Below are 27351 nucleotides of genomic sequence, written 5' to 3' on the forward strand. Positions count from 1 at the left end.
CCTCCTTTCTTTTGTTCGATTAAGAGTCGAAAGCTATGGTTGTTGGTAATCGCGATTACCAGAATTCACCGCTAATTTCGTCTTTTCACAACCTACTACGATTGCCTGATTGCTTCGTTGTCTCGAACACAACAATTCATCGGAATAGTCAGAATCACCTCCAAGAATCCCTGGCTCAAAACAGTCTCCTAGTTTGTCTCCATTGCTGCTTCTGATTGCAAACCTATTTCGCCTCTGAAACAATTGTCACCCAAGATTCACAACTGCCATTGCCACCTGAACTGAAGCTATCTACTGTCGGCCAAGATTAAAGCTTTTGGGCACCCCTTCTACAATTCGAACCCTAACGCCTACGGTCACCACTTCGATTTTCTGGAACGCCTTGAGTTGACTTATCTCATTTGTTTGACTCCAAGATCATCGCTGGTCCTGTTTGCCTCACAGCCTGAGTCGACTTTGTCTTCCTTGTTTGACTCCAAGTTTTGATCATGGCTTGATCTTGCTCGCTCAACTCCAAGATTGCAGCTAATCTTGCTCGCCTAACAGCATCGAGTTGCTTGCGCCTCCTTGTTCGACTCCAAGATCCGTTCATGGACCCCATCCTGTTCTTGGGTCAGTCGAATTCGACCGATGGAGTTCTGGGTCTGTCTCATTTTTCTTGGGTCAACCTAATTTGGTCGTCGGAATTATGGGTTTGCTTCGTTCTTCAGCTTCGGTAAGTGCCACCACAGTGTTAACTTAAGTCGGCGGAATTTTGGTTGATTTCCAATCGCTCCAAGGTTCAAATTACACCCCCCTAAGTCACTGCTCTGATACCAATTGTCAGGACCTCGATCCTGACTGTAGAGAATTCTCCTTGAGTGAGGGAAATTAGGGTAGGAAGAAAGAGAGAAGGAAAGAACGAGAGAGAAGAAACGGGAGAGAAGACTGAAACAAAGGGATTTTTGGGAGAGAACTGAGAGATAGGGGAGGAAATCAAAGGTTTACTATGAAATTCATCGATGATCTCTTATTGAGAGGGAAAACCCTTTATATAGGCCTCTCTTCCCGCTAATCATTGGCAGTTACATCCTAACAACTAGGTAGTTATTCCTTTAACAATATTAATAGTCTCCTCTAAACCACCTAACTACTATTTATTAGAATTATTAGTATAATTAGATATATTACATATTGTTGTATGAGTTTTATTTATTTATTTGTTATAACTATGTGTAATAAGGCTAAGCCCATAGACTAAGCCCGTAGGTTATTAGGCCCGTTGTGCCTATTATAAATAACACACTAAGAGACTAATCTCTTAAGTTTTTCTCTCATAATTGTTTTCTCACATGGTATCAAAGCTAACCCTTGGCTGTCGTGGTCATGAACTAGTACCCTACCCAATCACCTGAGCATGTATCAGTTACTGGAGAAGCTTCGGCGTGGGGGGGAGTGTTGAGAATCCACATCGCCTCCACAAGAGAGACCTGGGCTATATATAAGGAGGAGAATCCCTCCACCTGTTAAGCTAGCTTTTCAGGTTGGGGTTCTACCCGATTTTTTTTCTTCATCGTCATTGTTCACGCCGAAAAAAAAAAACCAAAAAAAACCCTAGTTTTCTTTCTATTCGTCACTGTTCACGCCGAACATCACTGCTCGGCCATCTTTTGTTGGAACCGACCCCACCCTAGGGTTCGCCGCCTTTAGGCCGAGTTGCTGTCAGAAAATTGCAGCCATTGGAGCTCCCACGCTCCGCCACGCGCCGCCGCCATGTGTAGACGTCCGCCCCCACGCGTCGGTGCGTGAAGGCGCGTCCGTCGGCCGTTTTCTCCCGGCTTCTCCAGATCAGCTCGCCTCCCTGCCCTAGGCCTATTCCTGGTGTCAAATTCTCGTTATGTCTAACCTCAGTGATGCAATTTCTGTTGATGCTACTCCCGCAACCGCAACTGTTGCCCCTGCTACCTCTCAGTCCCTTACTGTCTCCAATATCGAAACAGCCAATATCACCACTATCAAGTTGATAGGGTCTGCCAATTATCTCTTATGGACAGCCTCTGTCAAAATGTGGTTCAAAGGGCAAGGCCAAGCCGATTATCTTACCACAAAAGCTGAAAGTGTGCCGGAAGCCAATCGGGCTAAATGGGAACAAGTTGATGCCCAGTTATGCAGTCTCCTATGGCAGTCCATTGATCCATCCATCATGCAGCTCTTTCGGCCATTTGAAACTTGTGTTGACGTGTGGAAGGAAGTTGAAGAATGTTATACAAATGATATCCAACGTTTGTATACTGTGGTCTCTAATATCAAGAATCTTCAGCCCTTGTGTCTCAGGCTTCTGATAGGCCCCCGGTCAGTGTTCTAAAAGGCGCTAGGCGCTAGTCGGGCGCCCGACTGGGGCCTAGCGCCTAGGGTGCCTAGGCGGGGCCTAGGGGTCTATTTCTTTTCTTCGTATGTATCTACATGAAGAAAATGAAAGCAATATCAATAATTCAATATAAATGATAGATAACTAATTGATTAAAATATTGAAAACACTTTAAAATATGCACTAACCCCTTCAAAAGTACTCCAATTTCTTTCACAACCGGATGAACTACTAGTTAACGAGAGGATCCTTCTTGCCATTCGTTGCAAGTTTGGTGTTTGATTTCCATAAGTCATCCACCATTTAACTACGTAGGTTAAACAAATTTGAAATTTATACACTAAACTAATATACGATAGAAACTAAAAAAAAAAAAGTCCTAAGGATTAAAGGAAGGAATTTTATACCTAGGTTATAATTATCATCATTTGTTGCACACCCTTGAATTGCCCATGACTTTCCAAAAACTCCTTCTTTGCAAGTATATTTTGGCAACTCAACATTTAAAATATGCCCTTGCATGCGATCATCACCATAAAAAAACATCTCCACAGCATTAAAAAACCCATCCATCAATTCATTATCAAATTGCATATCCATATCTTTGAACAAATAATATGGATTCAAAAGGTAAGCCGCAAAATGCAATGGACTATCTAGCCTATCTTTCACTCTTGCATCAATAATTTCCATAATAGGCAAATAGTTCTTTTCAAGATTGTTTAGGGCCTCCTTAATATCTTTTTTTGCCTGATTAATCTCTCCATATAAAAAGCCCATAGAAGGCTTCTTATCTGCATCAACAATTCGAAGCACTTTCACCAAAGGTGCAAAAACCTTAAGACATATAGTCACACCATTCCAGAAAGCAATGCTTAACACAGTTGCATAGGCTGTTTTCCCTTTAACAGTCTTTGACCACTTGCACTCCTCCCACTCAAAGCTAGTAAACATTGTCCTCAATTGACTCTTTTTCTCCATTAAACTTTGTAGAGTAAGGAAAGAAGAAGCAAATCTAGTGACACCCGGTCTCACTATATCCCTTTTCTTTGTAAATGACCTCATTAAGGATAAGGTCTTATGATGTGCATAAATAAAGATTGTCAAACTCTTGGCTTGATCAATGACTTTTTTGTACCTTGGCAGTTTTCCAATGCTTTCAAGCATTAAATTGATGGTGTGAGTAGCACATGATGTTCAAAAGATATTGGGTCTCTTCACCTTCAATAACTTTGCCGCTCCCATATTGTTGGCAGCATTGTCAGTTACCACTTGGACAACATTTTGTGGCCCAACTTGCTCAATGCATTTGTCCACATACTCAAAAATGAGTTCACTTGTATGTGCCTCCTCTGAAGATTCTTTAGAAGAAAGGAAAGCAGTACCTGCATTAGAATTAACACATAAGTTCATGATGCTCCTTCTTTTTCTATCACTCCAAGCATCTGTCATAATGGAGCACCCATTTCTTGCCCACTCTTCTTCATGCTTCTTTAACAAACCTTTCATCCTGTCAACTTCCCCCGTTAGCAACGTTTCCCTCAACTGGTATTGACTAGGAGGATTGAAGCCTGGCCCAAATTGACCAACTGCCTCAACAAACAACTTGAAACTGTCATTATCAATGGCATTGAAAAGAATACCGCGCTCATAGACCCACCTAGCACAATATTCACGGACTGTCTGTGTCCTCTCTTTAAAGAGTGCTTCATTGATATTTTGTTGTCTTTGTGTCATTTTTACACTTGAACCAGCTTCAGGGCTGATGGAGCTTGCAAATTTATCCATAGGGCCAAGTGTGCGGGGTGGGTTATTACTCCCTAATTCTTGCAATTCATCATCGCCATTCCCTTCCCCCTTTTCAGAAATATTGACTGTTGATCTCATCAGATCTTCTTCCTTTTTCTTATTCTTCTTTTTATTCCTTGCCTCCTCAATTGCATTCTTGCATTTGGCTCTATCATCTGGAGAAGCTTTTGGACATGCAGACATATTTCCAGAAATGTGGCCAATGTGTTCTTTAACTCGGTAAACATCGCCAGACATCACCTTACTGCATAACTTGCATTTGACTTTGTCCATATTCTTGGGATCAATTAGCATCCCATACTCCCACCCCACATCATTTGACTTCCTTTTAAGAATTGAGACGGTAGCGGACGATGCTTCCGTACTCCCCGTTCCAGACATCACTTAAACTGAACAAAATCAAATCTGAAAATCATGTGGAAGTCAAAATCAAATCTGAAAATCATGTGGAAGACAAAATCTGAAAATCAAATCTGAAAATCATTGCTAACAGCCTAACACAAATCTGAAAATCAAAGCTAACAACCTAACACAGGAACTTAACATTGCTAATAGCCTAACACAAATCTGAAACTGAAAATCAAAATCATGTGGAAGATAAAATCTAAAAATCAAATCTGAAAATCGCTAACAGCCTAACACAAATCTGAAAATCAAAGCTAACAGCCTAACACATGAACTTAACATTGCTAATGCTAACAGCCTAACAGATTCCAAGTAGAATCATAATCAGGATGATCTTTCCAATGGACTAAGAACTTTCAAACCTCTCCATCTCTGGTAAAATAATCAGCAAATAGCATTAATTTTATCTTTGTGCACTGAATTTACTGGTAAAGGTAATGCAATGTAAGTTTGGGTAATGAAGTCTAGTTTGTGTTAAGGAGGTTCAATAAGAATCAATGAAAGGATCATCAGGTGACTTATCAAGGAAAAGAAAAAAAGAGAGAGAGGCTAAAACAAATCTGAAAATCAAAATCACGTGGAAGACAAAATCTAAACATTGCTAGTGAAAGACATGGTTAATAAATCTGAAAATCATAGATGATGGTTAATAAATAGTTTTAAATACATAGTACATACTGTTAGTGATGCTTGAAGGCGGCGGACTGAGAGAGAAAGGGGCTCGGCGGTGGCAGAACACAGAGGAGAGGAGGTCGGCGGCGAGGGACGCGGTCGGCGGCCGGTGAGAGAGGTGGTGCGGTGAGAGAGGCGGCCAGACAGGTTGTCGTTCCAGCAAGCAGCGGCGGCGGGTCCGGCGACGGCGAGGAGGGGAGCAACCGGTGACGCACCAAGATGAGACAACGAGAGGCGAGAGAGAGAGAAGGGGGGGAAATCTGAAAACGAAATGAAATGTAAACCTAAAGCTGAAGAAAAGTGTGGGGGGCGGAGGCCTAGGCGGTGGCCGCCTAGGGCTGCAACTGGCGGCTAGGCAGCCGCCTTGGCCGCCTAGGCGCGCCTGGAACCGCCTAGTCGGGGGGCCGCCTAAATGGGCCGCCTCCCCCAAAAGCGCCGTGGCTGGCGGCCGCCCAGCCCGAGTTTTAGAACACTGCCCCCGGTCCATTGGACCTACCAAAGGCGGCACAAGGGGCAGGGGCTAGAAGGTAAAATGGGTGGAGGATAGTAGGGGAAATAGCTGGTTTGTTGTAACAAACCACCATGTGCTTCCAGAGGCAGTTATGCTGAGTAGGATGGGGTATAAATAAGAGAAAGAGAGTGAGAGAGGGGGGTGGAATTTTGTAGGAGATTGTTGGAGAGTTGGGGCCTCTCGAATGCCCTATTGTTTTTATTTTCCTTGCTGCAAATTATTGGAAAACCATTGATATTGATTGCTGTTGAACTTGCTATCTGGTATCCTATCAATTTGGTATCAGAGCAGTTGTCGATCACCATGGTAAACTTGAGCGAGAGAGTGGGGGACCTGGAGGAGAAGGTCGATACGATGAGGGGAGACATTCAAGCCATAGACCGGAATGTCGCGGAGATGCTCGAATAGTTCGCCATCATGTGAACAAGATGGGATGAACAGGAACGAGAGAGGAAAGCGAAGACCCATGGGGGTGAATGGCCAACGAAGTTTACCCCAGATTCTGAAGTGACCCCTGGAGTCGGCATGAACCGAAGAATGGAGGGGGGCACGAGTGCTGGATGGAGGCAAGACGGGAGAGGTCGGCGGCTGGAGATGCCGACCTTCGAGGGAGACAATTCGGATGACTGGATTTTTCAGGCTGAGAGGTACTTCACGGTCAACCAACTGTTCGATGATGAGAAGATCGAGTCCGCTGCATTGTGCTTCGAGGCAGGGGCCCTCGCGTGGTTCCAGTGGGAGTCTAGGCGCAGGGGAATTCGCAGCTGGGAGGGGTTCAAGCAAGGTATCCTCAACCGATTCCGCCCAACCCAAGAGGGGTCACTAGAGGAGAGGTTCTTGGCTCTCTGACAAGAAGGGACTGTCAAGGATTACCGGTTGATGTTAGAGACTTTGGCCGTACCAGTGTCGGAAGTCTCTGAGGCGTTCCTGGAAGGCCATTTCATTAATGGCCTTAAGCTGGAAATACGGGCTGAGATCAGGGTACTGCAACCAAGGGGGTTAGATCGGATCATGTCGACGGCTCAATGTATCGAGGATAAGAATGCAGCCATGCTCAGCTGCAGTAGGACGTTTGGGCCAGCAAGGGGTAGTTTCTCTACCCATTCTATAACCAACGTTTTTCGACCCCCTCTCATACAATCAAGAAGTCCGACTCCTCATTCGAGCGTTGTTAGCCAGGCGAGCAACAAGCTGCCAGTGGCTGGGAGTGGCAGCAATGTTCCTTTTAAACGACTCAACGAGACTGAGTGGAAATCTAAAAGAGAGAAGGGTCCATGTTTCCGATGTGATGAGAAATACTCTATTGGCCACCGGTGTAAGAATCGGGAGCTACAAGTTATGATGATTTATGATGAAGAGATGGAAGAGGAAGTAGTCGAGGCTGAAACAGGGGAAGGGAGGGAAGAAGAAGCGGGGCAAGGCAGCGAGGTCATTGAACTCTCAATGAATTCAGTTGTGGGATTGACAACACCACAAACCATGAAGTTGCAAGGGGACATTGAAGGGCAGCCAGTGGTAGTACTCATTGATGGAGGAGCGACACATAATTTTATAGCGGTTGGGGTTGCCAAGAACAGAAACGACCGGGTATGGGGTGATTATGGGGACGGGAATGGCAGTGCATGGGGCTGGCATTTGCAAAGGGGTGAAATTGCACCTACAAAACCTACAAATTGTGGAGGATTTTTTGCCTTTAGAGCTGGGTAGCTCGGATGTTATCTTAAGAATGAAGTGGTTAGCCGCAGTTGGGAAAATGGTTGTGGATTGGAAAACTTTAACAATGAAGTTTCAAGTGGGGGGTATGGCAGTAACACTGCAGGGCGATCCAAGCTTAAGTAAAACCATGGTGTCTTTGAAGGCCATGCTGAAAGCTTTTAAGGGAAGTGGGGAGGGGATGTTGCTGGAGTTGGGAGCCATTACCGCAAAATTTGAAGAAAAGCAGAGGGTAATCCCAAGGTTGTTGTAAGGAGTGCTGGAAGAGTTTGAAAGGGTATTTTCTAATCCGGAAGGGCTGCCTCCATGCAGAAAAAGAGACCATGCTATTAACTTGATTCCAGGAACAGCACTCGTGCACGTGAGACCTTACCGTTATCCTTACACGCAAAAAAATAAGATTGAAAAATTGGTGGGCGACATGTTGGGAGCTGGGATTGTGCAGCCAAGTTGCAGTCCATTCTCTAGCCCGGTGTTGTTGGTTAAGAAGAAAGATGGAGGGTGGCAGTTTTGTGTCGACTACAGGGCTTTGAACAAGGTCACCATTCTCGACAAATTCCCTATACCTGTGATTGAGGAGTTGCTGAACGAGCTGCATGGGGCTGTGGTTTTCTCCAAGCTGGATCTAAAATCTGGTTACCATCATATTAGGGTCAAGGGGGGAGATGTTCCAAAAACGGCTTTCCGGACACATGAGGGCCACTACAAGTTCCTAGTTATGCCGTTCGGATTGACAAACGTGCCTGCAACCTTTCAATCACTAATGAATGATATCTTCAGGGAGTATTTAAGGCGCTTTGTATTGATTTTTTTTGATGATATATTGGTGTATAGTAAGAGTTTAGAGCAACACACAAAGCACTTACGTTGTGTTTTAAAAGTGTTGGCAGAAAATTAGCTACTTGCTAACAGGAAAAAGTGCTTGATCGGGCAGCCAGAGGTTGAATACTTAGGCCACATCATTTCTCAACATGGTGTGTCAGCTGTTCACGCTAAGGTGCAAGCGATGGAAGAGTGGCCTACTCCTACAACAATGAAGGAATTGAGAGGATTCTTGGGGCTCACGGGGTATTATCGGCGCTTTGTGAAAGACTATGGCAAGATGGCAAGGCCCTTAACTGAACGGTTGAGGAAGAATAATTTCTATTGGGATGTGGCAGCCGAGCAAGCTTTCCAACAGCTTAAGGCGAAGATGGTTTCCTTGCCCGTGCTCGCTTTGCCGGATTTTGATAAACCTTTTGTGGTAGAGGCGGATGCTTCGGGGGAGGGCATGGGGGCTGTTTTAATGCAGAATCACTGACCCATTGCCTATTTCAGTCAAGCTTTCAATCAATTAAGGAGAACAAAATCAGTTTATGAGCGGGAATTGATGGCCATAGTCTTTGTGGTGCATAAATGGAGACATTATCTTTTGGGAAGGAAATTTGAGGTTTGGACTGACCAAAAGAGCCTCAAATACTTGATGGAACAGCGGTTGGTAAGCCCCGAATATCAAAGATGGATGGTGAAACTAATGGGATTTCAATTTGAGATTCATTATAGGCCGGGTTTGGAGAACAAGGCCGCTGATGGGTTATCACGCATCAACCATACAGCAGCCTTCATGGCTTTGACAGTCCCACAAGTAATCCAACTGGATCAATTGGCCCGTGAAGTAGGAGCAGATGTCAGGGTGCAGCAAATTATCAAGGATCTACACACTGATCCTGCTTCCCAACCCAACTTTCAGTGGATGGGCAGCCAACTGCTATACAAAGGGAGGTTGTACATACCGAAAGGGTCATCTCTCATTCCATTGATTTTATATGAGGGACATGATGGCAGTCTCGGGGGGCATTCAGGGTTCTTGAAGACTTACAAGCGAGTGGCGGCTAGTGTTTATTGGCAAGGGATGAAGAGGGACATTCACAACTATGTGAGTAATTGTGCTACTTGCCAACAGAACAAATTTTCAGCTTTAACACCTGGGGGCAGTGTTCTAAAAGGCGCTAGGCGCTAGTCGGGCGCTAGGCTGGGGCCTAGGCGGCGCTTAAGAAAACTGTTATTTTTTTTATTTTTTAAACTTTGTGATATAATTTGATGTTATTTTTAACTAAATCAAAGTTGAAAAATATTAATAATGCAACATAAACCAATAATATATAGAATTAAGCATGAGAAATAAATTATTGTAATTAATAAATAACATTTTAATTAGTCATACAATCAATACTATAAGCAAACAGCTAAGTGGATTTTTTGGAAATATTATAGAATATATATAATTAATAATAAAACTAAATATAAATCTATAATTATATATAAATATTAAATAGAAAAGAAAAATAAAATAAAATAAAAACAAAAAACAAAAACGGAGCAAATGCCCCAATAACCACACAGAGAGACGGGGAGACGGGAGAGAGAGAGAGAGAGAGGTTACGACAGATGGAGCTTGCCGCAGCGGAGATGGAGCTCGACGGCGAGGACGGGGGCGGCGACGATGACACTGAGGACGACGAGGACGCGACAGATAAGAGGCGGTGACGATGAAGCTTGGCGGCGAGGATCGAGCTGGACGCAGCGACAGCGGTGAGCTACTGGCGGGCCGATGAAGCTTGGCGGTGTTGAGGCGACAGCGTTGAGGCGGCGACAGCGTTCAGGTGAGAAGAGAGAAATAGGGAGATGTTGAGAGGTTCGATTTAATGATTTAGCAAAAAAAACCCTAAAAATGGCTGAGCCAACGAGTTGGGCGCCAAGGCGCGCAGGCCGACTAGGGGCCGCCTAGGCACCCAAGCCAGCCGATTACTCGGGCCGGCGCCTAGGAGGCCCGACTAGGGCAATTTCGGGGCGGCCAGCGGCCGCCTAGCACCTAGGCGGCCGCCTAGGCCGATTTTTAGAACACTGCCTAGGGGATTGCTGCAGCCTCTCCCCATCCCTAACCAAGTTTGGGAAGATATAGCTATGGACTTTATTGAGGGGTTACCTAGGTCGGGCAAAATGGATTCAATATTGGTTTTAGTAGATCGACTAAGTAAATATGGGCACTTTATCGGGCTGAAACATCCATTTACTGCAGGGGAAGTGGCTGGAAATTTTGTTAAGGAGATAGTAAGGTTACATGGCCTCCCAAGGTCTATTGTATCGTATAGGGACAAAATTTTCATGAGCCGATTTTGGGAGGAATTGTTTCACCTCCAAGGTACTAAACTACATCGAAGCACCGCCTATCACCCACAAACTGATGGGCAAACAGAGGTACTAAATTGGACCTTGAAAACATATTTGCGTTGTTTTGCTTCCTCTCAATCGAAATCTTGGTCCATGTGGCTGCCTTGGGCTGAACTATGGTACAACACATCCTACCACACAGCTGCAAGGACGACCCCTTTTCAGGTGGTGTATGGCAGAGAACCTCCAGCCTTGGTGAGGTTTGAAAGAGGTACCACGCCGGTGTCCATGGTGGAGCGGCAATTAGTTGAACGGGATAAGATTTTGGATGACTTGAAGACTCAATTGCTGAGGGCTCAATCAGTAATGAAGAGAGGTGTTGACATGAAGAGAAGAGAGGTAAACTTCAAAGTGGGGGACTTGATTTATTTGAAATTACGGCTATATCGTAGAAAATCGCTGGCTGGTCGCTCCAATGAGAAATTGGCACCTCGATTTTATGGTCCATTTGAAGTGGAAAAGGAGGTAGGACCGGTTGCTTATAAATTAACACTGCCCTCCCATTGCAACATCCACCCCGTCTTCCACGTGTCCCAATTACGCGAGGCAAGAGGGGCGTTGAGGGCTAGTGTGCAAGTTCCCAGCCAGCTGAGTGCAGATTTGGAGCTGTTGGTAGAACCCGAGGCAATTCTGGGGGTTCGATCGGGAACAGGAAGTAATCTACAAGGCAGGGAGGTTTTAATTCAATGGAAGGGGCTGCCCCCTTTAGAAGCAACATGGGAACCAGTTCACCTCCTTTAGCAACAATTTCCAGATTTCCACCTTGAGGACAAGGTGAAAGTGAGCGGGGGGGGGGGGGGGGGGGTAATGATAGGCCCCCGGTCCATTGGACCTACCAAAGGCAGCACAAGGGGCAGGGGCTAGAAGGTAAAATGGGTGGAGGATAGTAGGGGAAATAGCTGGTTTGTTGTAACAAACCAGCATGTGCTGCCAGAGGCAGTTATGTTGAGTAGGATGGGGTATAAATAAGAGAAAGAAAGTGAGAGAGGAGGGTGGAATTTTGTAGGAGATTGTTGGAGAGTTGGGGCCTCTCGAATGCCCTATTGTTCTTATTTTCCTTGCTGCAAATTATTGGAAAACCATTGATATTGATTGCTGTTGAACTTGCTATCTGGTATCCTATCAGCTTCTCACTCAGGAGGAAATAGAGGCCGTAATAATAATCGGACACGTTCACAGTGTACCTTTTGTAAGAAATTGGGTCATCTTGAGGACAGGTGTTGGAAGAAACATGGTCGGCCCGCTGCTCCGCCTACATCATCTACCAGTGCAGCTCATGCATTCCAGAGTGATCCTAGTTCTGTCCAATCTGCACCGAGTTCATAGTTGATACCTATGTCTACAGTTGAGTATGATGTCTTTTTGAAGTTTCAGGCCACCCAACAGTCTCATCCTGGTAATCCCGTTGCTTGCGTTGCTAAAAGCCCATCTCTTGGTCCTTGGATTATAGATTCTGGCGCCATTGATCATATGTGTGGTAATGAACTTCTTTTCTCTTCACTTACTTATTCTGATACCTTGCCTACAGTTACTCTAGCTAATGGCACCAAAACTGCAGTTAAAGGGATATGCCAAACCACACCCACTTCATCTTTATCTTTAAATTCGGTTTTATATGTCCCTGACAGTCCTTTCAATTTGATTTCAGTTAGCCAGCTTACTAAAACCCTTAACTACTCAGTCACTTTCACTCCTACCTCTGTTTGTGTACAAGACCAGGGTATGGGGCGGACGATTGGTGTTGGGTGTGAGTCATAGGGTCACTATCATCTTGCTATGCCGATGGCTTGCACGAGTGCTACTTTCCCAGATCTTATCCACTCTCGTCTTGGTCATCCCAACCTCTCCAAATTGAAGAAATTAGTTCCTAGTTTGTCATCGTTGTCTATTTTTTATTGTGAGTCATGTCAGCGTGGTAAACACGCACGTAGTTCTTTTTCCAGTTGTGTCAATAATAGGGCTGAGGCTCCGTTTTCTCTTGTGCACTCTGATGTATGGGGGCCCAGTCGTGTCAATTCTACTCTTGGTTTCTCATATTTTGTTACTTTCATTGATGACTTTTCTCGTTGCACTTGGTTGTTTCTCATGAAGAGTCGGTCTGAGTTGTTTTCTGTCTTTCAGACATTCATTGCTGAAATAAAAACACAGTTTGGAGTTTTTATACGTGCTTTACGTAGTGATAATGCCCCTGAGTACTTTTATTCTCAATTTACTACTTTTATGACTACTCGTGGCATTCTGCATCAATCTTCTTGTCCTTATACACCTTAACAAAATGGTGTTGCCGAGCGTAAAAATCGCCATCTCATTGAAACTGCACGAACACTACTTTTACATGCCAATCTTCCCACCAAATTCTGGGGAGATGTTGTTCTTACTGCGTGTTATCTGATTAATCGCATGCCATCTTCAGTGTTAAAGGACAACATTCCTCACGCTCTTTTGTTCCCCTCCCAACCCCTTTATTTTGTTCCCCTTCGTGTATTTGGATGTATCTGTTTTGTACATTCCTTTTCACCAGGACAGGATAAACTTGCTGTCAAATCCCTCAAGTGTATTTTCCTCGGTTACTGTCGGTTGCAGAAAGGCTATAAGTGTTACTCTCTTGAGTTGAACCGCTATCTTATGTCTGCTGATGTCACATTCTTTGAACAACAGTCTTTCTTCTCTGTTGTTCAGCCTGATTCACGGCGTCTTGACCAAGTATTGCCTATTCCTTCTCTTTCGTTGCCCTTATCAAATCCGTCTATCTCCTCCTTGGTGGACCCTTCACTTCCATCTTCCGATCCACACTCCCCGACTTCTCCACTTCTTACTTATCACCGTCGTCCTCATCCTGCTCCTGGCACCGGCATTCCTCTTAACTACGACTCTCCTGACTCACTCTCTCCGTCAGTGGTCACTCCTGCCACGGATCCTCAGCCCAACAGCCTTCCTATTGCACTCTGCAAAGGTACACGGTTTACTCGCAATCCACATCCTCTTTATAATTTTTTGTGTTATGACCGTTTGCTACCTGCTTATAGTGTTTTTGTTTCAAGCCTTTCTTCTATTTCTATTCCTAAAACCACTGGTGAAGCCATGTCCCATCTTGGTTGGCGCTAGGCTATGTTAGATGAGATGGGTCCTTTGAATTCTACTGGCACTTGGGATTTGGTGCCTTTGCCACCAGAAAAGACTCCCGTTGGTTGTCGGTGGGTGTTCACCCCTAAAGTGGGCCACGACGGACAGGTGGAACGTCTTAAAGCCCAGGTTAGTTGCCAAAGGCTTTACACAGATTTATGGGCTGGATTACAGTGATACCTTCTCTCCAGTTGCTAAAATGGCCTCTGTTCGCCTATTTCTCTCTATGGTTGCCACGCGTCATTGGCTGCTCTATCAATTGGACATTAAGAATGCATTTCTTCACGGTGATTTGTAAGAGAGGTTTATATGGAGCAACCACCTGGTTTTGTTGCTCAGGGGGAGTCCAATGTAGTCTGCAAACTCAAGAAGTCTCTCTATGGCCTGAAACAATCTCCACGAGCGTGGTTCGACAGGTTTAGCACTGTGGTTCAAGCTTTTGGTCTCACTCGAAGCGAAGCTGATCATTCAATTTTCTATCGATATTCTTCTTCTTTATGTATCTACCTCGTTGTTTATGTAGATGACATTGTTATCACAGGGAACGATCAGGTTAGTATACAAAATCTGAAGGAACATCTCCATTAGCACTTTCAGATTAAAGACCTAGGCAAACTCCGATATTTCTTGGGTATTGAAGTTGCTCAATCAAGAGATGAGATCTCAATCTCTTAGAGGAAGTATGCACTTGACATCTTAGAAGAAACTGGTATGGTGAACTGCAAACCAATTGACACCCCAATGGACCCAAATGTCAAACTCTTGCCGGGACAGGGGGAGTCTTACTCAGATCCTGGAAGGTATAGAAGATTGGTAGGCAAACTGAACTATCTCACAGTCACTCGTCCCGACATTGCTTTTGCTGTGAGTGTGGTGAGTCAGTTTCTCAATTCTCCATGTGATTCTCACTGGGATGCTGTTATCCGGATTCTGAGATATATCAAACGAGCACCGGGTAAAGGGTTACTCTACGAGGATAAGGGGCACATAGATATTTGTTGTTATGCAGATGTAGATTGGGTTGGCTCTCCTTCTGATCGTCGGTCGACCTCTGGATATTGTGTTCTTGTTGGAGAAAATCTGATTTCTTGGAAAAGTAAGAAACATAATGTAATAGCTAGATCCAGTGCAGAGGCAGAGTATCGGGCTATGGCTAATGCAACTTGTGAGCTCATCTGGCTTAAACAACTCTTGGAGGAACTCAAGTTTTGTGAAGTGTCCCCTATGAAGCTTGTTTGTGATAATCAGGCTGCCTTGCACATTGCTTCCAATCCAGTGTTCCATGAGCGGACTAAGCATATTGAAATCGACTATCACTTTATTAGAGAAAATCTGATTGAAGGTGTTATTGTTACAGAATTTGTTAACTTCAGCGATCAACTTGCCGATGTCTTCACCAAGTCTCTGAACGGTCATCGGATAGAATATATCTGTAACAAGCTTGGTACATATGATGTCTATGCTCCAGCTTGAGGGGGAGTATTAGAATTATTAGTATAATTAGATATATTGCATATTGTTTTATGAGTTTTATTTATTTATTTGTTATAACTATGTGTAATTAGACTAAGCCCGTAGGTTATTAGGCACGTTGTGCCTATTATAAATAACACACTAAGAGACTAATTTCTTAGGTTTTTCTCTCATAATTGTTTTCTCACACTATTTAACAACCTACTGTTACAACCACTCCTACAACCCTCTTAACCATCCAACCACTGTAGGGTCCTGACATATATGTTTCTGTCTACAGCTAAGGATATTTGGGAAATAGTAAAAATTACCTATTTTAAAGTGCAAGATGTCTCTGTTATCTTTGAGATTAAAACAAAAATAAGCCCTACCAAGTAGGGATCTCTATCAATGACTGATTATTACAATATGATGAATGGTTATTGGCTTGAGTTGTATCACTATCAAGACATAAAGATGGTGTGCAGTGAAGATGCTGCCACTCTTACTTCCAATACTTGAAAGAGATAAGATTGTGCAATTCTTGGCTGGTCTCAATCTCGAGTATGATCAAGTGAGGTTTCAAATTCTTAGCAGGGAGAAACTTCCATCCTTGAATGAAGTGTTTTGTATGATCCGTTGTGAAGAACATAGAAGAATAGCTATGTTTGATGAGTCTAATCTTGAGGTTCAACTGTGATTTCCAACAAGATGGATGTCTCATGTTCCAGGTCACAACAAGGAAGGAATGGCTCTCACCCTAGACAACAAGGCTGGGAAGGTTTGTGGTGTTCATATTGCAAGAAACCAAAGCACACTGGAGAGACATGTTTTAAGTTGCATGGAAAAGAGGTTGTTTTAAGTAAGATGGGAGGCTTCCAGAATTTCAACGTAGAAACCAAACTCAAGCCCATCTCATAATCAAGGAACTTGAGGGAACCCAGGAAAAACAAATCCTGTTTCAACTTCTGAACTAGGTGAACTGAATGCAGAAGAAATCAATAAGTTGAAATCATTTTTGAAAACTATTCAAAATGGTTCTTGTTCTCTAGCGCAAATAGGTACATGTCTTGCCTCTAGTTTTTTTTACTGCTTCACAAACTGTTAAGAATGGCTTATGGATTTTAGATTCAGGAGCTATTGATCACATGATCTATGACTCAACTGTTTTTGAAACCTATAAACCTATGTCTAGTCCCAAAAGAATAACTGTAGCCAATGGTCATACAGTTCCTATAGAAGGTCGGGGAAGTGTTATTCTCAATCCATCACTCCTTGTTCAACATGTTCTTTATGTCCTTAACCTCTCTACCAACCTCATTTCTGTTCATCGGCTAACCAGAGACCTTAACTGTTGTGCTGTTTTCTTTCCTCATGCTTGTGTTTTTCAGGAACTGGACTTGGGAAAGATGATTGGTGTTGCTAAGGAATAGAATGGGCTATACTATCTGAAGTGTAGTTTGTGATGATTGGATCCCTTATTAGGAGGTTTCGTACTGATAATGTAGGGGTCTATTTCAATTTTCAATCAACATCTTCATTATTTCTTTCAGCAAGGCTCATGAATCCTCCTACATTGATACCCCCCCCCCCCTCTCAACAAAATGAGGCATTTACTCAATGTTACTTGAGCCCTCCTACATCATCATGATGTTCCCAGACATTTTTTGGGGGAAGCAGTTTTAATTGCTGCCCACCTCATTAATCAAGTTCCTTTTAAACTTCTCCAAAACCAAAGTCCATTAGAGTGTCTTTCTTTGCATTTTTCGGATGTCATTCTTCATACCTCTCTTCCCCTCAAAGTTTTTGACTCTGTATCTTTATTCATATTTCTAAACACCACAGAGACAAGCTTGATCCTCGGGCACTTAAGTGCATCTTTCTTGGCTATTCTCTTACACAAAAGGGATGCAAGTGCTATTATCCTCCCTCTCGGAAATTCTATGTCCAAGGATGTCACTTTTATTAAAACTCAAACCTTTTTTTGAGTCTACTCTTCCTGGTCACTAGGGGGAGACTGTTAGTGGTGACCTTCCTACTTTGGATTTGGTTCCTTTGAGACAGTTGGAAGTAGAGCAAGCCACAGCTGAACCTCAACTTAAACCTGCCTCAAACTCACATGTGCTTGATGACACGATCCTAGGGTTTGCTTAGGGTTTAAATAGGAAATTTGGAAGAAATTAAGGGGGAATTAGACCGAAAGAGGAGGAATTACAACAAGAATTGGGGAAGAATTACAGAAAGAGCAGAGAAAGAGAGAGATCAGAGAAGTTGAGGGAAAAGATTCCATCTTTCATTTCTTTGATACCCATCTTCTTACAGCTAACTCCTTTATAGGTTTTCCTAGCTGTTCTTCAGTTATAGTAATTGAAAACCCAACAAACGGAGCAACCACCAGTGTCTCTAACTAATTCACAACAACAGAGCAACAACCAAATACTTCTAACTAACCCACAACAATAAGCAGCCCCAATTACACAATTATCCTTCTCGTATCCTAGGGTCATGACACTTGATTCCTTAGATTCAGGTTTTGGTGAGCAGGACACACAAGCTCCTACAACACAACCATTGCTGCCACCTCCTGTGAGATTTAAAGGCTCTTCCTATGTCTTCAAGAGAAGATCTCAGCTCATTCCGGATTCCCAGCTTGAGCCAACATTTGCCTCTAGGTTAGGTATTGAAATCCCTTAGTCCCCTACTCATTCCAATTCTATTCCCAGTGATTTGGACTTATCTATTGCTGTTAGAAAAGGGATTAGATGTTGTACACAACATCCACTGGCCAACTACATTTCTTATCATCGGCTCACACCCCAACACAAATGCTTCTTGTCTTCTCTTGATGCCATTGCCATTCCTAAACAGTTGACAAGGCATTAAAGGATCAGAATTGGACATAGGCTATGCAAGAAGAGATGAGAGCCTTGGAAAAGAACCAAACTTGGGATGTTATGGTTGGTAGTTACAACAATTTGATGTAAAAACTACCTTCCTTCATGGTGATTTAGAGGAGGAAGTTCTTATGGAGTCACCACTAGGGTTTGATAAGGAAGGTTCAAGCAAGGTGTGCAAGCCTAAGGAGCATAGTTATTGGAAATGATGCTAAGGAGCAACAATAGCTAAAAGAAAGCCTTGCAAGGGAATTTGAGATTAAGGATCTTGGTAAACTCAAGTATTTCTTGGGAATAGAAGTAGCCTACTCCAAATAAGGAATCTTCCTTTCCCAAAGGAAGTATATAATAGATTTGTTGAAGGAAATTGGGTTGTTAGGAGGAAAAACAACATCACATTAGTGGAACCAAATCTCAAAATAGGTGAAAATCCTAACTGTTAGCTGGTTGACAAAGGAACGTAACAAAGGTTGGTTGATCGCCTAATCTATCTATCTAATACTAGACCTGACATTACATTTGTTGTTAGCCTGATCAGTTAATTTATGCACAATCCAATTGAAGAACACATGCATGCAATTAGGAGAATTTTATGTTGCCTAAAGTCCACACTCGGGAAAGGAATTTTGTTTAAATCATGGAATGACCTAGCTATTGTAGGTTACACAGGCGTCGACTATGTAGGTTCCCTAGTTGATAGGTGATCTACAACTGGTTATTGTGTGTTTCTAGGAGAGAATCTGGTGTCATGGAGAAGTAAAAAGCAGAATATAGTTGCTAGGTCCATTGTTGAGGTAGAATTTCGAGCTATGGCCCTTGAACTATGTGAATTGTTATGGCTGAAGATTGTTCTAATTAACCTAAGGCTTGTTGGTAGTGGACCAATCAAGTTGTTTTGTGACCACAAGTCAGCTATCAGTATTGCATATAATCCAATGCAACATGATAGAACAAAACATGTTGACATAGATTGACATTTTATAAAGGAGAAACTAGAGGTTGGATTAATTTGTATTCCCTTTGTTCCCTCCGAATATCAGTTGGTTGATATATTGACAAAGGGACTACCTACAAGGAGATTTGAGGAGTTATTGTGCAAGTTGGGAATGACAAACATTCCCATCTTGAGAGGGAGTGTCAATTCCTGGGCAAAAATATGGGGAATGTTGATTGGGATCTCAAGAGATTTATTGGTCAAATCATCCCTAGATTAGTAGCTGATCCTATCCCTAGTTTAGAAACTATTTTTGGATACTTTCCTATCCCTTGTGTAGTCAACCTTTCCCATTTTTTGTATAGCCTATCTTTCCTAGTTTTAGCACAAATGTAATCTTTCCTATAGTGTAATTTCCAACCCTATAAATGGGGTTGTACCACTTATGTAAATATACGATACAATTTATTTCTCACAGGTTGGCCTTGGCAATATGATCATCAAGCCATTCATGATGGGTACAAGATACTTACTCATTCAAGAAAGATGGTGCAAAGATAGTATTGATGCCCTTTAAGAAGAATTTTTTATCAAGTTTAGTTGATTAGACGCGTGATGTTGTATCAAAATCAATGTTTGCAAGAGCATTAGAAGAAGCTAAAGTTGTGTGTGCCTTGGCTGTGTTAGAAGAAAATGAGAACGGTTAAGAACTTCCAAAATTGGTTAAGTCCTTATTAAAAGAGTACGAAGATGTTGTTCTGGAAGAGATTCTAGTTGGATTACCTTCAATGCGAGAAACTCAATACTGCATTCCTGGTTCTGTAATTTCTAATAAAGCTGCATACAGAATGAGTCCAAAGGAGAATGAGGAGTTGCAACAAGTTGTCATTGAACTTGTAGCCAAAGGATTAGTGAAAGAAAGCATGAGTCCTTGTGAGGTACCAGCATTTCTTGTACTAAAGAAGAATGGATCATGGCATATGTGCATTGACAGTCGTGCCATCAACAAGATCACTATCAAATACCGTTTTCTTATTCCTTGTCTTAATGATCTGCTAGATCAAATACATGGTGCATCAGTCTTTTCAAATATTGATTTGCGAAGTGGATACCATCAAATTCGAATGCAACCGGTAGATGAATGGAAGACTGCTTTCAAGACAAGAGATGGGTTGTATGAATGGATGGTGATGCCTTTTGGTCTCCCCAATGCCCCAAGCACTTTTTATGCAATTTATGAACAAGGTATTTCAACCTTTCATTGGCAAATTTGTTGTTTATTTTGATGATATTTTGGTGTCTAGTTGAAATCAAAGAGAACATTTGGCCCATCTTTGTCTAGTCTTTGACATCTTAAGGGAGCAAAATCTATATGCGAATCTCAAGAAATGTCACTTTCTTATGGATAAGGTGATATTCCTTGGCTATGTTATATCAAACAATGGCATTGAGATGGACTCAAGCTAAAGGTGGAAGCTATCAGCAATTGGCTAACACCTTGCTCACTTCATGAAGTTCATAGCTTTCATAGCTTAGCCTCTTTCTATCCTTGGGAGGATGTTAGCATGGATTTTGTTATTAGCTTACCTCAAACTCAAAGGAATAAAGATTTTTTTATGGTAGTTGTTGATCGATTTTCAAAGATGGCTCATTTTATTCCATCTAACAAGACTTTTTTATGCTACTCAAGTTGCCGATTTGTACTTTCAAGAGATTGTTTCTACATGAGATTCCAAAGACTATTACTTCTGATCGCGATGTGAAGTTCAAGAATCATTTTTGGAGAATGTTATGGTGCAAGATGGGGATGCAATTGCAGTTTAGATCGACAGCACATCCACAAACTGGTGGTTAAACTGAACCTGTGAATAGAAGTTTGGGAAATCTGTTGAGAAGCTTTATTGGCAAAAATATTCGCTATTGGGATTTGTTATTGACTCAAGCAGAGTTGGCCTACAATCGATCTCCAAGTCAAACTATTGGTTGAAGTCCTTTTGAGATTGTCTATGGACGAAATACAATCACTCCTATTGAACTTGCACGAATAGTCATAAGCAACGATTTAGTGGGGATGCTAACTAGAGGGCTAAAGAGATCAAGAAACTACATGAGCAAGTTAGAGAATAGATTTTGAAGCAAAATAAGTGTTATCAAAAGCAAGCAAACAAGTTTCGCAAACCTGCTACTTTCAAGGAAGGAGATTTGTATGGATTCATCTAAGGAAAGAAAGATTTTCTCCGAGTCCTTACAAGAAGCTTAGTCCTCGAGCTGATGGACCGTTCTAGGTGATCAAGCTGATTGATGAGAATGCCTACAAAGTTGAGCTTCCAAGAGACTATGGTGTGTCTACTACATTCAATATTGCTGATTTATTACCATTCCATGGAGATGAAGACAAGTAAAGACTCGAGGACTAGTCTTCTCCAACCAAGGGGAGCTTGATATGATTTAGGATTCCTAATTGTTTGAGAAATATATTTTATTTTCCTTTTTGATTTAGGATTCTTATTTCCTTTTAGTTTTAGATTCTTATTCTTATTTGGAGTTGGATTCCTATTCCTAATATAATTATTTTCCTTTTTAGTTTAGGATTCCCTTCTATAAATAGAGATGTTGTGTAGTAGTTTTATCATCAATTGAAATGGAATCATAAGTCTTCTCTGGAGAAAGATTTCTCTTATTTGCTCTTTTTCCTTGTGGTGGATTCTTAAGGATTGGAGTGTAACTATATCCTTGGTGTGGCCTACCAAGGTGGTGATTCAGCTGTTCATCTACATTAACTTTGTCCATTTGTCGTGGGGTTTTAACCTCACCAATATCGGATTGAGCAGCCATCCACGTTCTGGTGTCAAGATATTTAATTTATTAACAATAAGAAAGTAAATATAGATGCGCCCCTGTGTAATTAACTGCTAAATCTTGGAGTGATGGTGTGGTGCCAAAAATTGACAGAGCAAAACTCTTGGTCAATTTACAAATAGCTTTATAATGAAATCTAGTGCACTAATTAATTTTTTGTACATGATCTGCATTTTCTTGTAATATTATTGTATCTGCAGTGTCATCTGGTATGGTTATAAGGTGTTTTAATTGAAAAGGGAAAGCTGATTTAGAGGGTGTTTCACTTAGCTTAAATTATAGGAGCTTATGAGCTCTTACAGCTTATAATCTGTAAGAACTTATTTAGAAATTCTAGGTTTTAGGGGGTGCTTTTTGGTCTTTTACTTGGTCAACAAGAGTTTTTTTTTTTTTTTTTTTGAGATATCTTATTGGCTCTCCAGAAAAAGCTAGGGGGTACCAGCTTTTGAAAAAAGCTGTTGGAAGAGCTTATAAGCTAGGTAGCTTATAAATTCGTGCCAAAACATGTAACAAAAAATTTAAGTTGTTAAAAAGCTTATAAGTTCTATTTGACCAAAAATAAGTTAATCCCAACACCCTCTTAGGCCTATTCCATGAGTAAATACTGTAAAACCTGGATTTGACTAACCAACCATCAACAAGCCTATTCTTGGGTTTAGTTAGGAGGACACCATAAACTATTTGTTGAGAGTAAAAATGATAATATAAAAGACAAGGTTAACCCTTTTTCTAATAGCTCAAGCTTTTAGATTAGATGGTGGGCAACAATTTAACATGTTCATGGTATTAGAGCTAGCAAAGGTCCTGAGTCCAAATCTCATTGTTGACTTTGCTATTTAAATAGTTGCACGTATTTGGACCAATTATGTAGTGAAGGCTGACCACATGTAAAGGGACGCGTTTAGAGTAAAAATGATAAAGTTAACTCTCTATCTAATAGTTTAAGCTTTTAGATTAGATGGTAGTTAATAATTTAACACTAATAATTCGATAACATTTGTTAAACCCTACCTTTCCCCCTTAGATCAGCAGATTATGTGCTGATATGGACAAACCATGGTGCGGTTACTCATGTATTTACGACAACTTTTGTGGCGTCAATAAGAACCCCACGTCTCCTATTATCGTAATCTTCCAAAAACCACATTGTGCATTGTCCTTCTCTCTCTGATATGAATGTTGCCAGTTGTCCAAGTGAGCCTCCTTTTCACAGCCACATAGCAAGTCATCTGCAATCTCGATCAACCTTCTGAGCTCGAGCCCTTTAGTTTTATTCAAGGATGAAATAGATTCATCACAAACTCCTTCAATTTCAATTACTGCAAGTGATCGTGGGTAGAGATTCTATTCAGCAAGCAGCTAAGATGAGGACCTCTTTCTGGTTAGGGTTTCTCACTGATGAAGATCTGGGTTTTGAAATCAAATTCCACTCTTTTAGTTGGAGTTGCTCTATTTTTCTTTTAGGAATTTTCTGCTTTAACTGTTTTACTATTTCTTTAATTTATTTCCAATTAGGTTTTCATATTGATTAATTGCTCTCACGGGGAGTGTAGATCTGAATATTCCTTTCATTCATGTTTCTGCCTTGAATTGTGGTTGGGTGATTTTGCATTGAACTTGTATATTTCACTATTTCTAGATGACCTTTTCCTTCCGCTGGTTGGGGGTGTTAGGCAGATGCATCGTGTATATTGATAAGAACGTGTTCTCTGTTTCACATATAATTCATGAAGTGATGCTGTTATCTTGATTCAAATGGTTGATTGAAAGTTACCTGTTTTGTATGATAACAAGATGGTCTTATTACAAGTTATAATGGGGGCTAAAGCACTCATTTAATTTGGTTAGGAGAATTATTTCCTGTTAGATCTCTGTTTTATATCCTTTTGAGGTTATTTTCAAGATCATCAAGAAAGGACATAGGGAGTAACATGACAACATTCAATTCTAGCCAAAAGCCACATGATTCTAGTTGGAATGAGTGCAACAGGATAGTATTGGAAAAACAAGTTTGAGCCACAGGGTTAGTACATTCGAGTGAGGATCTGTCCAATTTGGTGAAGTGAAGGTTTCCATTGCTTTTAAAATGAGTATGAAAACTTAGCCTGAGGGTTCACTCAGTAGAAGGGAGGTCGAGTCGAGTGCTACAAGGAGGCTTCTTATAAACTGCATCTAAATGCTCATCTTGAGGCTAGAGCACTGTGCATGTTAGCTTCAGCTAGTATAGTCATCATGCATGGAGGTTTAACACCTAGTGACACTAACACCAAGTTGACCTCTGGTTGAATTGCAGGCAGAGCAGCTAAATTACTGGGAATTTTTTGGGGAATATGGGATTATGTAGAAATATCATTTCACCAATGTGGTGTGTGATGATTTGGCAAAAGGGATGGTGAAGGTGAGTTAGGAATGAGACAACTAGTGAAGATTGGAAAAAAAGAGGTATTCAAAGATGGAAGAATTTTCTTCATATTGAGGATGGACTTCATTTGTTCTTTATGTTGATTTATTTATTTATTTTTTCCTAGGCTGGTCTTCCTACTGGTTTTTTGTAGATACTTCTGATTATGAATGCATGATGCCTGGACCCACTAAATTCTGTTTTGCCTGAACTTGCTACTTCTTTGTGTGGTTTGTAACACTTAATACATACTTGCCCACTTATATGTATATCTGGATCTAACTAAGTGCTGCATATTTTCTCCAGTCTCATCTTTTATGATCCCTAGAATTTTAGGGAGGAGGTGAAACTATGTAGTGTATACCGCAACTTGAGAACCTACATTATGTATGATTTTCAAAGTTTACAGATTCACACTTCATGAATATTGGAAAGAATCCCTACACCCAATATATAAAGAGAGAGATTGAAAAGAATCATTAAGCCAATCAATTTGTTGAGTTAGGGGTTGTGCTATACTAACTTGAGTTAATTTATTTATATTTGTCTTGACAATATGTTGGATATGGAACTGAGGGAAGCATATTGATCCTCCAAACCTTCTTGGATTACCTGAATATTAACAAGAAAGATTTAAAGAAAATGCAACTGGAGCCACTACTTGGTTCGGTTTTCAAATATGTCTTGGATAAACCAAATTTCAGTACAGTGCTCTCTGAGTCACTAAGGGGTACAGCGCTCAATGAGAATTTTCTTGAAAATCTCTCAAATAAATTGTGTTTATCGCATGTGAGAAAATTGGAATTGGTTTTGCTTTGTCTGATTCAGAAAATTCTGACCTCAGGATGTGTGGTAAGTGCAAGCTACAACTGCCCCTGCACCTTCCTTCTTCTAGTTTCCATGGAATAAAAAAAAAAAAAATAGTGCATAGGCATTTATTCTTGATTAGTTACCTTTGTTTTTCTTGGTAGTCTTATTGTTTATTGTGCGATGATGTTAACCTTTCACTGGTTTCCAGGGGTGAACTACTGCATGACTCAAATTGGGGAACTACTTGCTGGAAATTTGTGTGTCAACTCTGTTGAGCAAATTCAGAATATTTTTATGTTTCTTCATCATTCTGAGGGTCTCTCCAAGCATTTAGATTCCTTCATGAAAATGGCATCTTCAATGCGATTGAAAGAGGGGAACCAATTTATTTTGTCTCCGTTGCTTCCTGACGAACTGCTTGAGACTACCTTGAGGTAGTTTTTGTCATTTCTAGCCCTGTCGACACAGCTTTGCTACTGACTCCTGCTTTGTTAATATAATTTTTGTACTTTGTTTAAGATAACAAGATTATTTTTATGGTCTGTCTTGTTCTGTCCAGGAAGTTGGATTTGTTTGAAGACAATGAGGATGAATTTGATTCTATTATTTTAGAAATGGAAAAGGAGATGAGCATGGCTGATATAATGAAGGAATTGGGTTATGGATGCACAGCTAATGTTCCACAGTGCAAAGAGATATTATCTCTCTTCTTACCGCTGACTGAAATCATGGTCTCTAAGATACTTGGTGCAATTGCTCAAACACATTCTGAGATGGAGGACAATTACAGTGATTTTTCAACTTTCTGTTCTGCTCTTGGTTGCCGTCTGTCTGATATGCCATCATTGAGTTCATGGAATATTGATGTTCTTATAGATTCAATCAATCAGCTTGTGGGTTCTATTTTCAATTCCTTTGAATCTTGATTTATATATTCTTCTCTTAGCACTATTGCAATTTGGTAATGTTTCTTATTTTAAATGTTGAACTGCAGTCTCCTGGAATCAACTGGATGAGTGTTTTTGAAAGCCTAGATCATGAGGGATTCTACTTCCCTGATGAGGCGGCATTTTCCTTCTTTATGTCAGTCTACAGGCATACATGCAAGGTTTGTTTCCATGCTGAATTCAGTATATTTATATTGGATCTTAATGTGAATTGACCAGATCAATTTTGTTGCTGGTATAAACTCATTGGAACTCAAATTGCAGGAACCATTCCCACTCCATACCATCTGTGGGTCTGTTTGGAAGAATACAGAGGGCCAACTATCTTTTCTTAAGTATGCTGTTTCAGTACCACCTGAAGTGTTTAACTTTGCACATTCTGCAAGACAACTGGTATATGCTCTTCACATTCAGCTGTTATTAATCATGTCGACATGCCTAAAGAAAAAAGAAATCCAGTATTTAAAAATGATTTCATGGTGCTTCTGAGTGATTTAAAATGCTAAACTACTCTTGCAGGGATATTTTCATGCTGTGTCTGATCATAAGTTTCGACTTGGACATCCCAACCATGCATGGTTGTGCCTTGAACTTTTCGAGGTGCTGTGTCAGCTAGCTGAGAGGGGTCATGTCAGTGACATACGACCAATGCTCAAAGATCCCCTTGAGCATTGCCCTGAAGTCTTACTGCTTGGGATGGCTCATATTAATGTAAATAGATATACTTTGATGTTCACATCGTTCATGTCTTTTTTTGATTAACCTTGCTAATTTTCTTCCAGACTGCTTATAACGTCCTCCAGAATGAAATCACTTCAACTGTTTTGCCCATGATGCTTAAAAATAGCACAGCAAGTGTTGTGGCTCGTCATCTCTGGCATGTTAACCCTAATCTTTTGCTGCGGGGATTTTTAGATACTTATGACATTGATCCGAGCAATATGAGTAGAATTTTAGACATCTGCCAGGAGCTAAAGGTAGATATTTGGAGTAAACTTTGTACTGATGTTCGTTAATTTTTTGTCCCTATAATAATGATGCTTGTTTTCTCCAATTCTCTATGGAAAACTATTTTCTACCTTTAGACATCTGCCAGGAACTAAAGGTGATGGCTTTGTTGACACCTAATCATCACTTCAAGCCTTTTCTTGATTGTATCTCTGTCTGTAGTTTTGTGCGTGCATCTCTATCTTCTCTTTTTTTTTTTTGGGGGGGGGGGGGGGTGGTGTGGAGAGGAGAAGAGGACATTAGCAGTTACTACTTA

General features: G+C 41.3%; 2 protein-coding genes across 2 annotated transcripts in view; one reads left to right on the forward strand and one right to left on the reverse strand.

Annotated features, from left to right (window-relative positions):
• LOC127802100 (uncharacterized) overlaps positions 1 to 27351 on the forward strand; it is a 106760-nt gene that overhangs the window by 14023 nt on the left and 65386 nt on the right. The window contains 6 exon segments of the mRNA XM_052337790.1: positions 25349 to 25574; positions 25700 to 26033; positions 26135 to 26248; positions 26352 to 26480; positions 26607 to 26798; positions 26870 to 27064. Of these exon segments, the coding sequence (XP_052193750.1) occupies positions 25349 to 25574; positions 25700 to 26033; positions 26135 to 26248; positions 26352 to 26480; positions 26607 to 26798; positions 26870 to 27064 (1190 nt within the window).
• On the reverse strand, positions 2427 to 4335 carry LOC127802598 (uncharacterized). Its single transcript, XM_052338496.1, has 2 exons — positions 2755 to 4335; positions 2427 to 2654 (listed from the first exon to the last, which is right to left on the reverse strand). The coding sequence occupies exons 1-2, from the start codon at positions 3512 to 3514 to the stop codon at positions 2500 to 2502; spliced, it is 915 nt and encodes a 304-aa protein (XP_052194456.1). The 5' UTR covers positions 3515 to 4335; the 3' UTR covers positions 2427 to 2499.

Source organism: Diospyros lotus, chromosome 5 (assembly GCF_014633365.1).
Source record: "Diospyros lotus cultivar Yz01 chromosome 5, ASM1463336v1, whole genome shotgun sequence".
NCBI classification, from domain to species: domain Eukaryota; kingdom Viridiplantae; phylum Streptophyta; class Magnoliopsida; order Ericales; family Ebenaceae; genus Diospyros; species Diospyros lotus.

Coding starts and splice junctions, on each gene's coding strand:
- LOC127802598 (XM_052338496.1), bottom strand. CDS start 3,514: ATGCTTGAAAGCATTGGAAAACTGCCAAGGTACAAAAAAGTCATTGAT. Junction 2,655..2,754: donor TGATGATAATTATAACCTAG/GTATAAAATTCC, acceptor TAACCTACGTAG/TTAAATGGTGGATGACTTAT.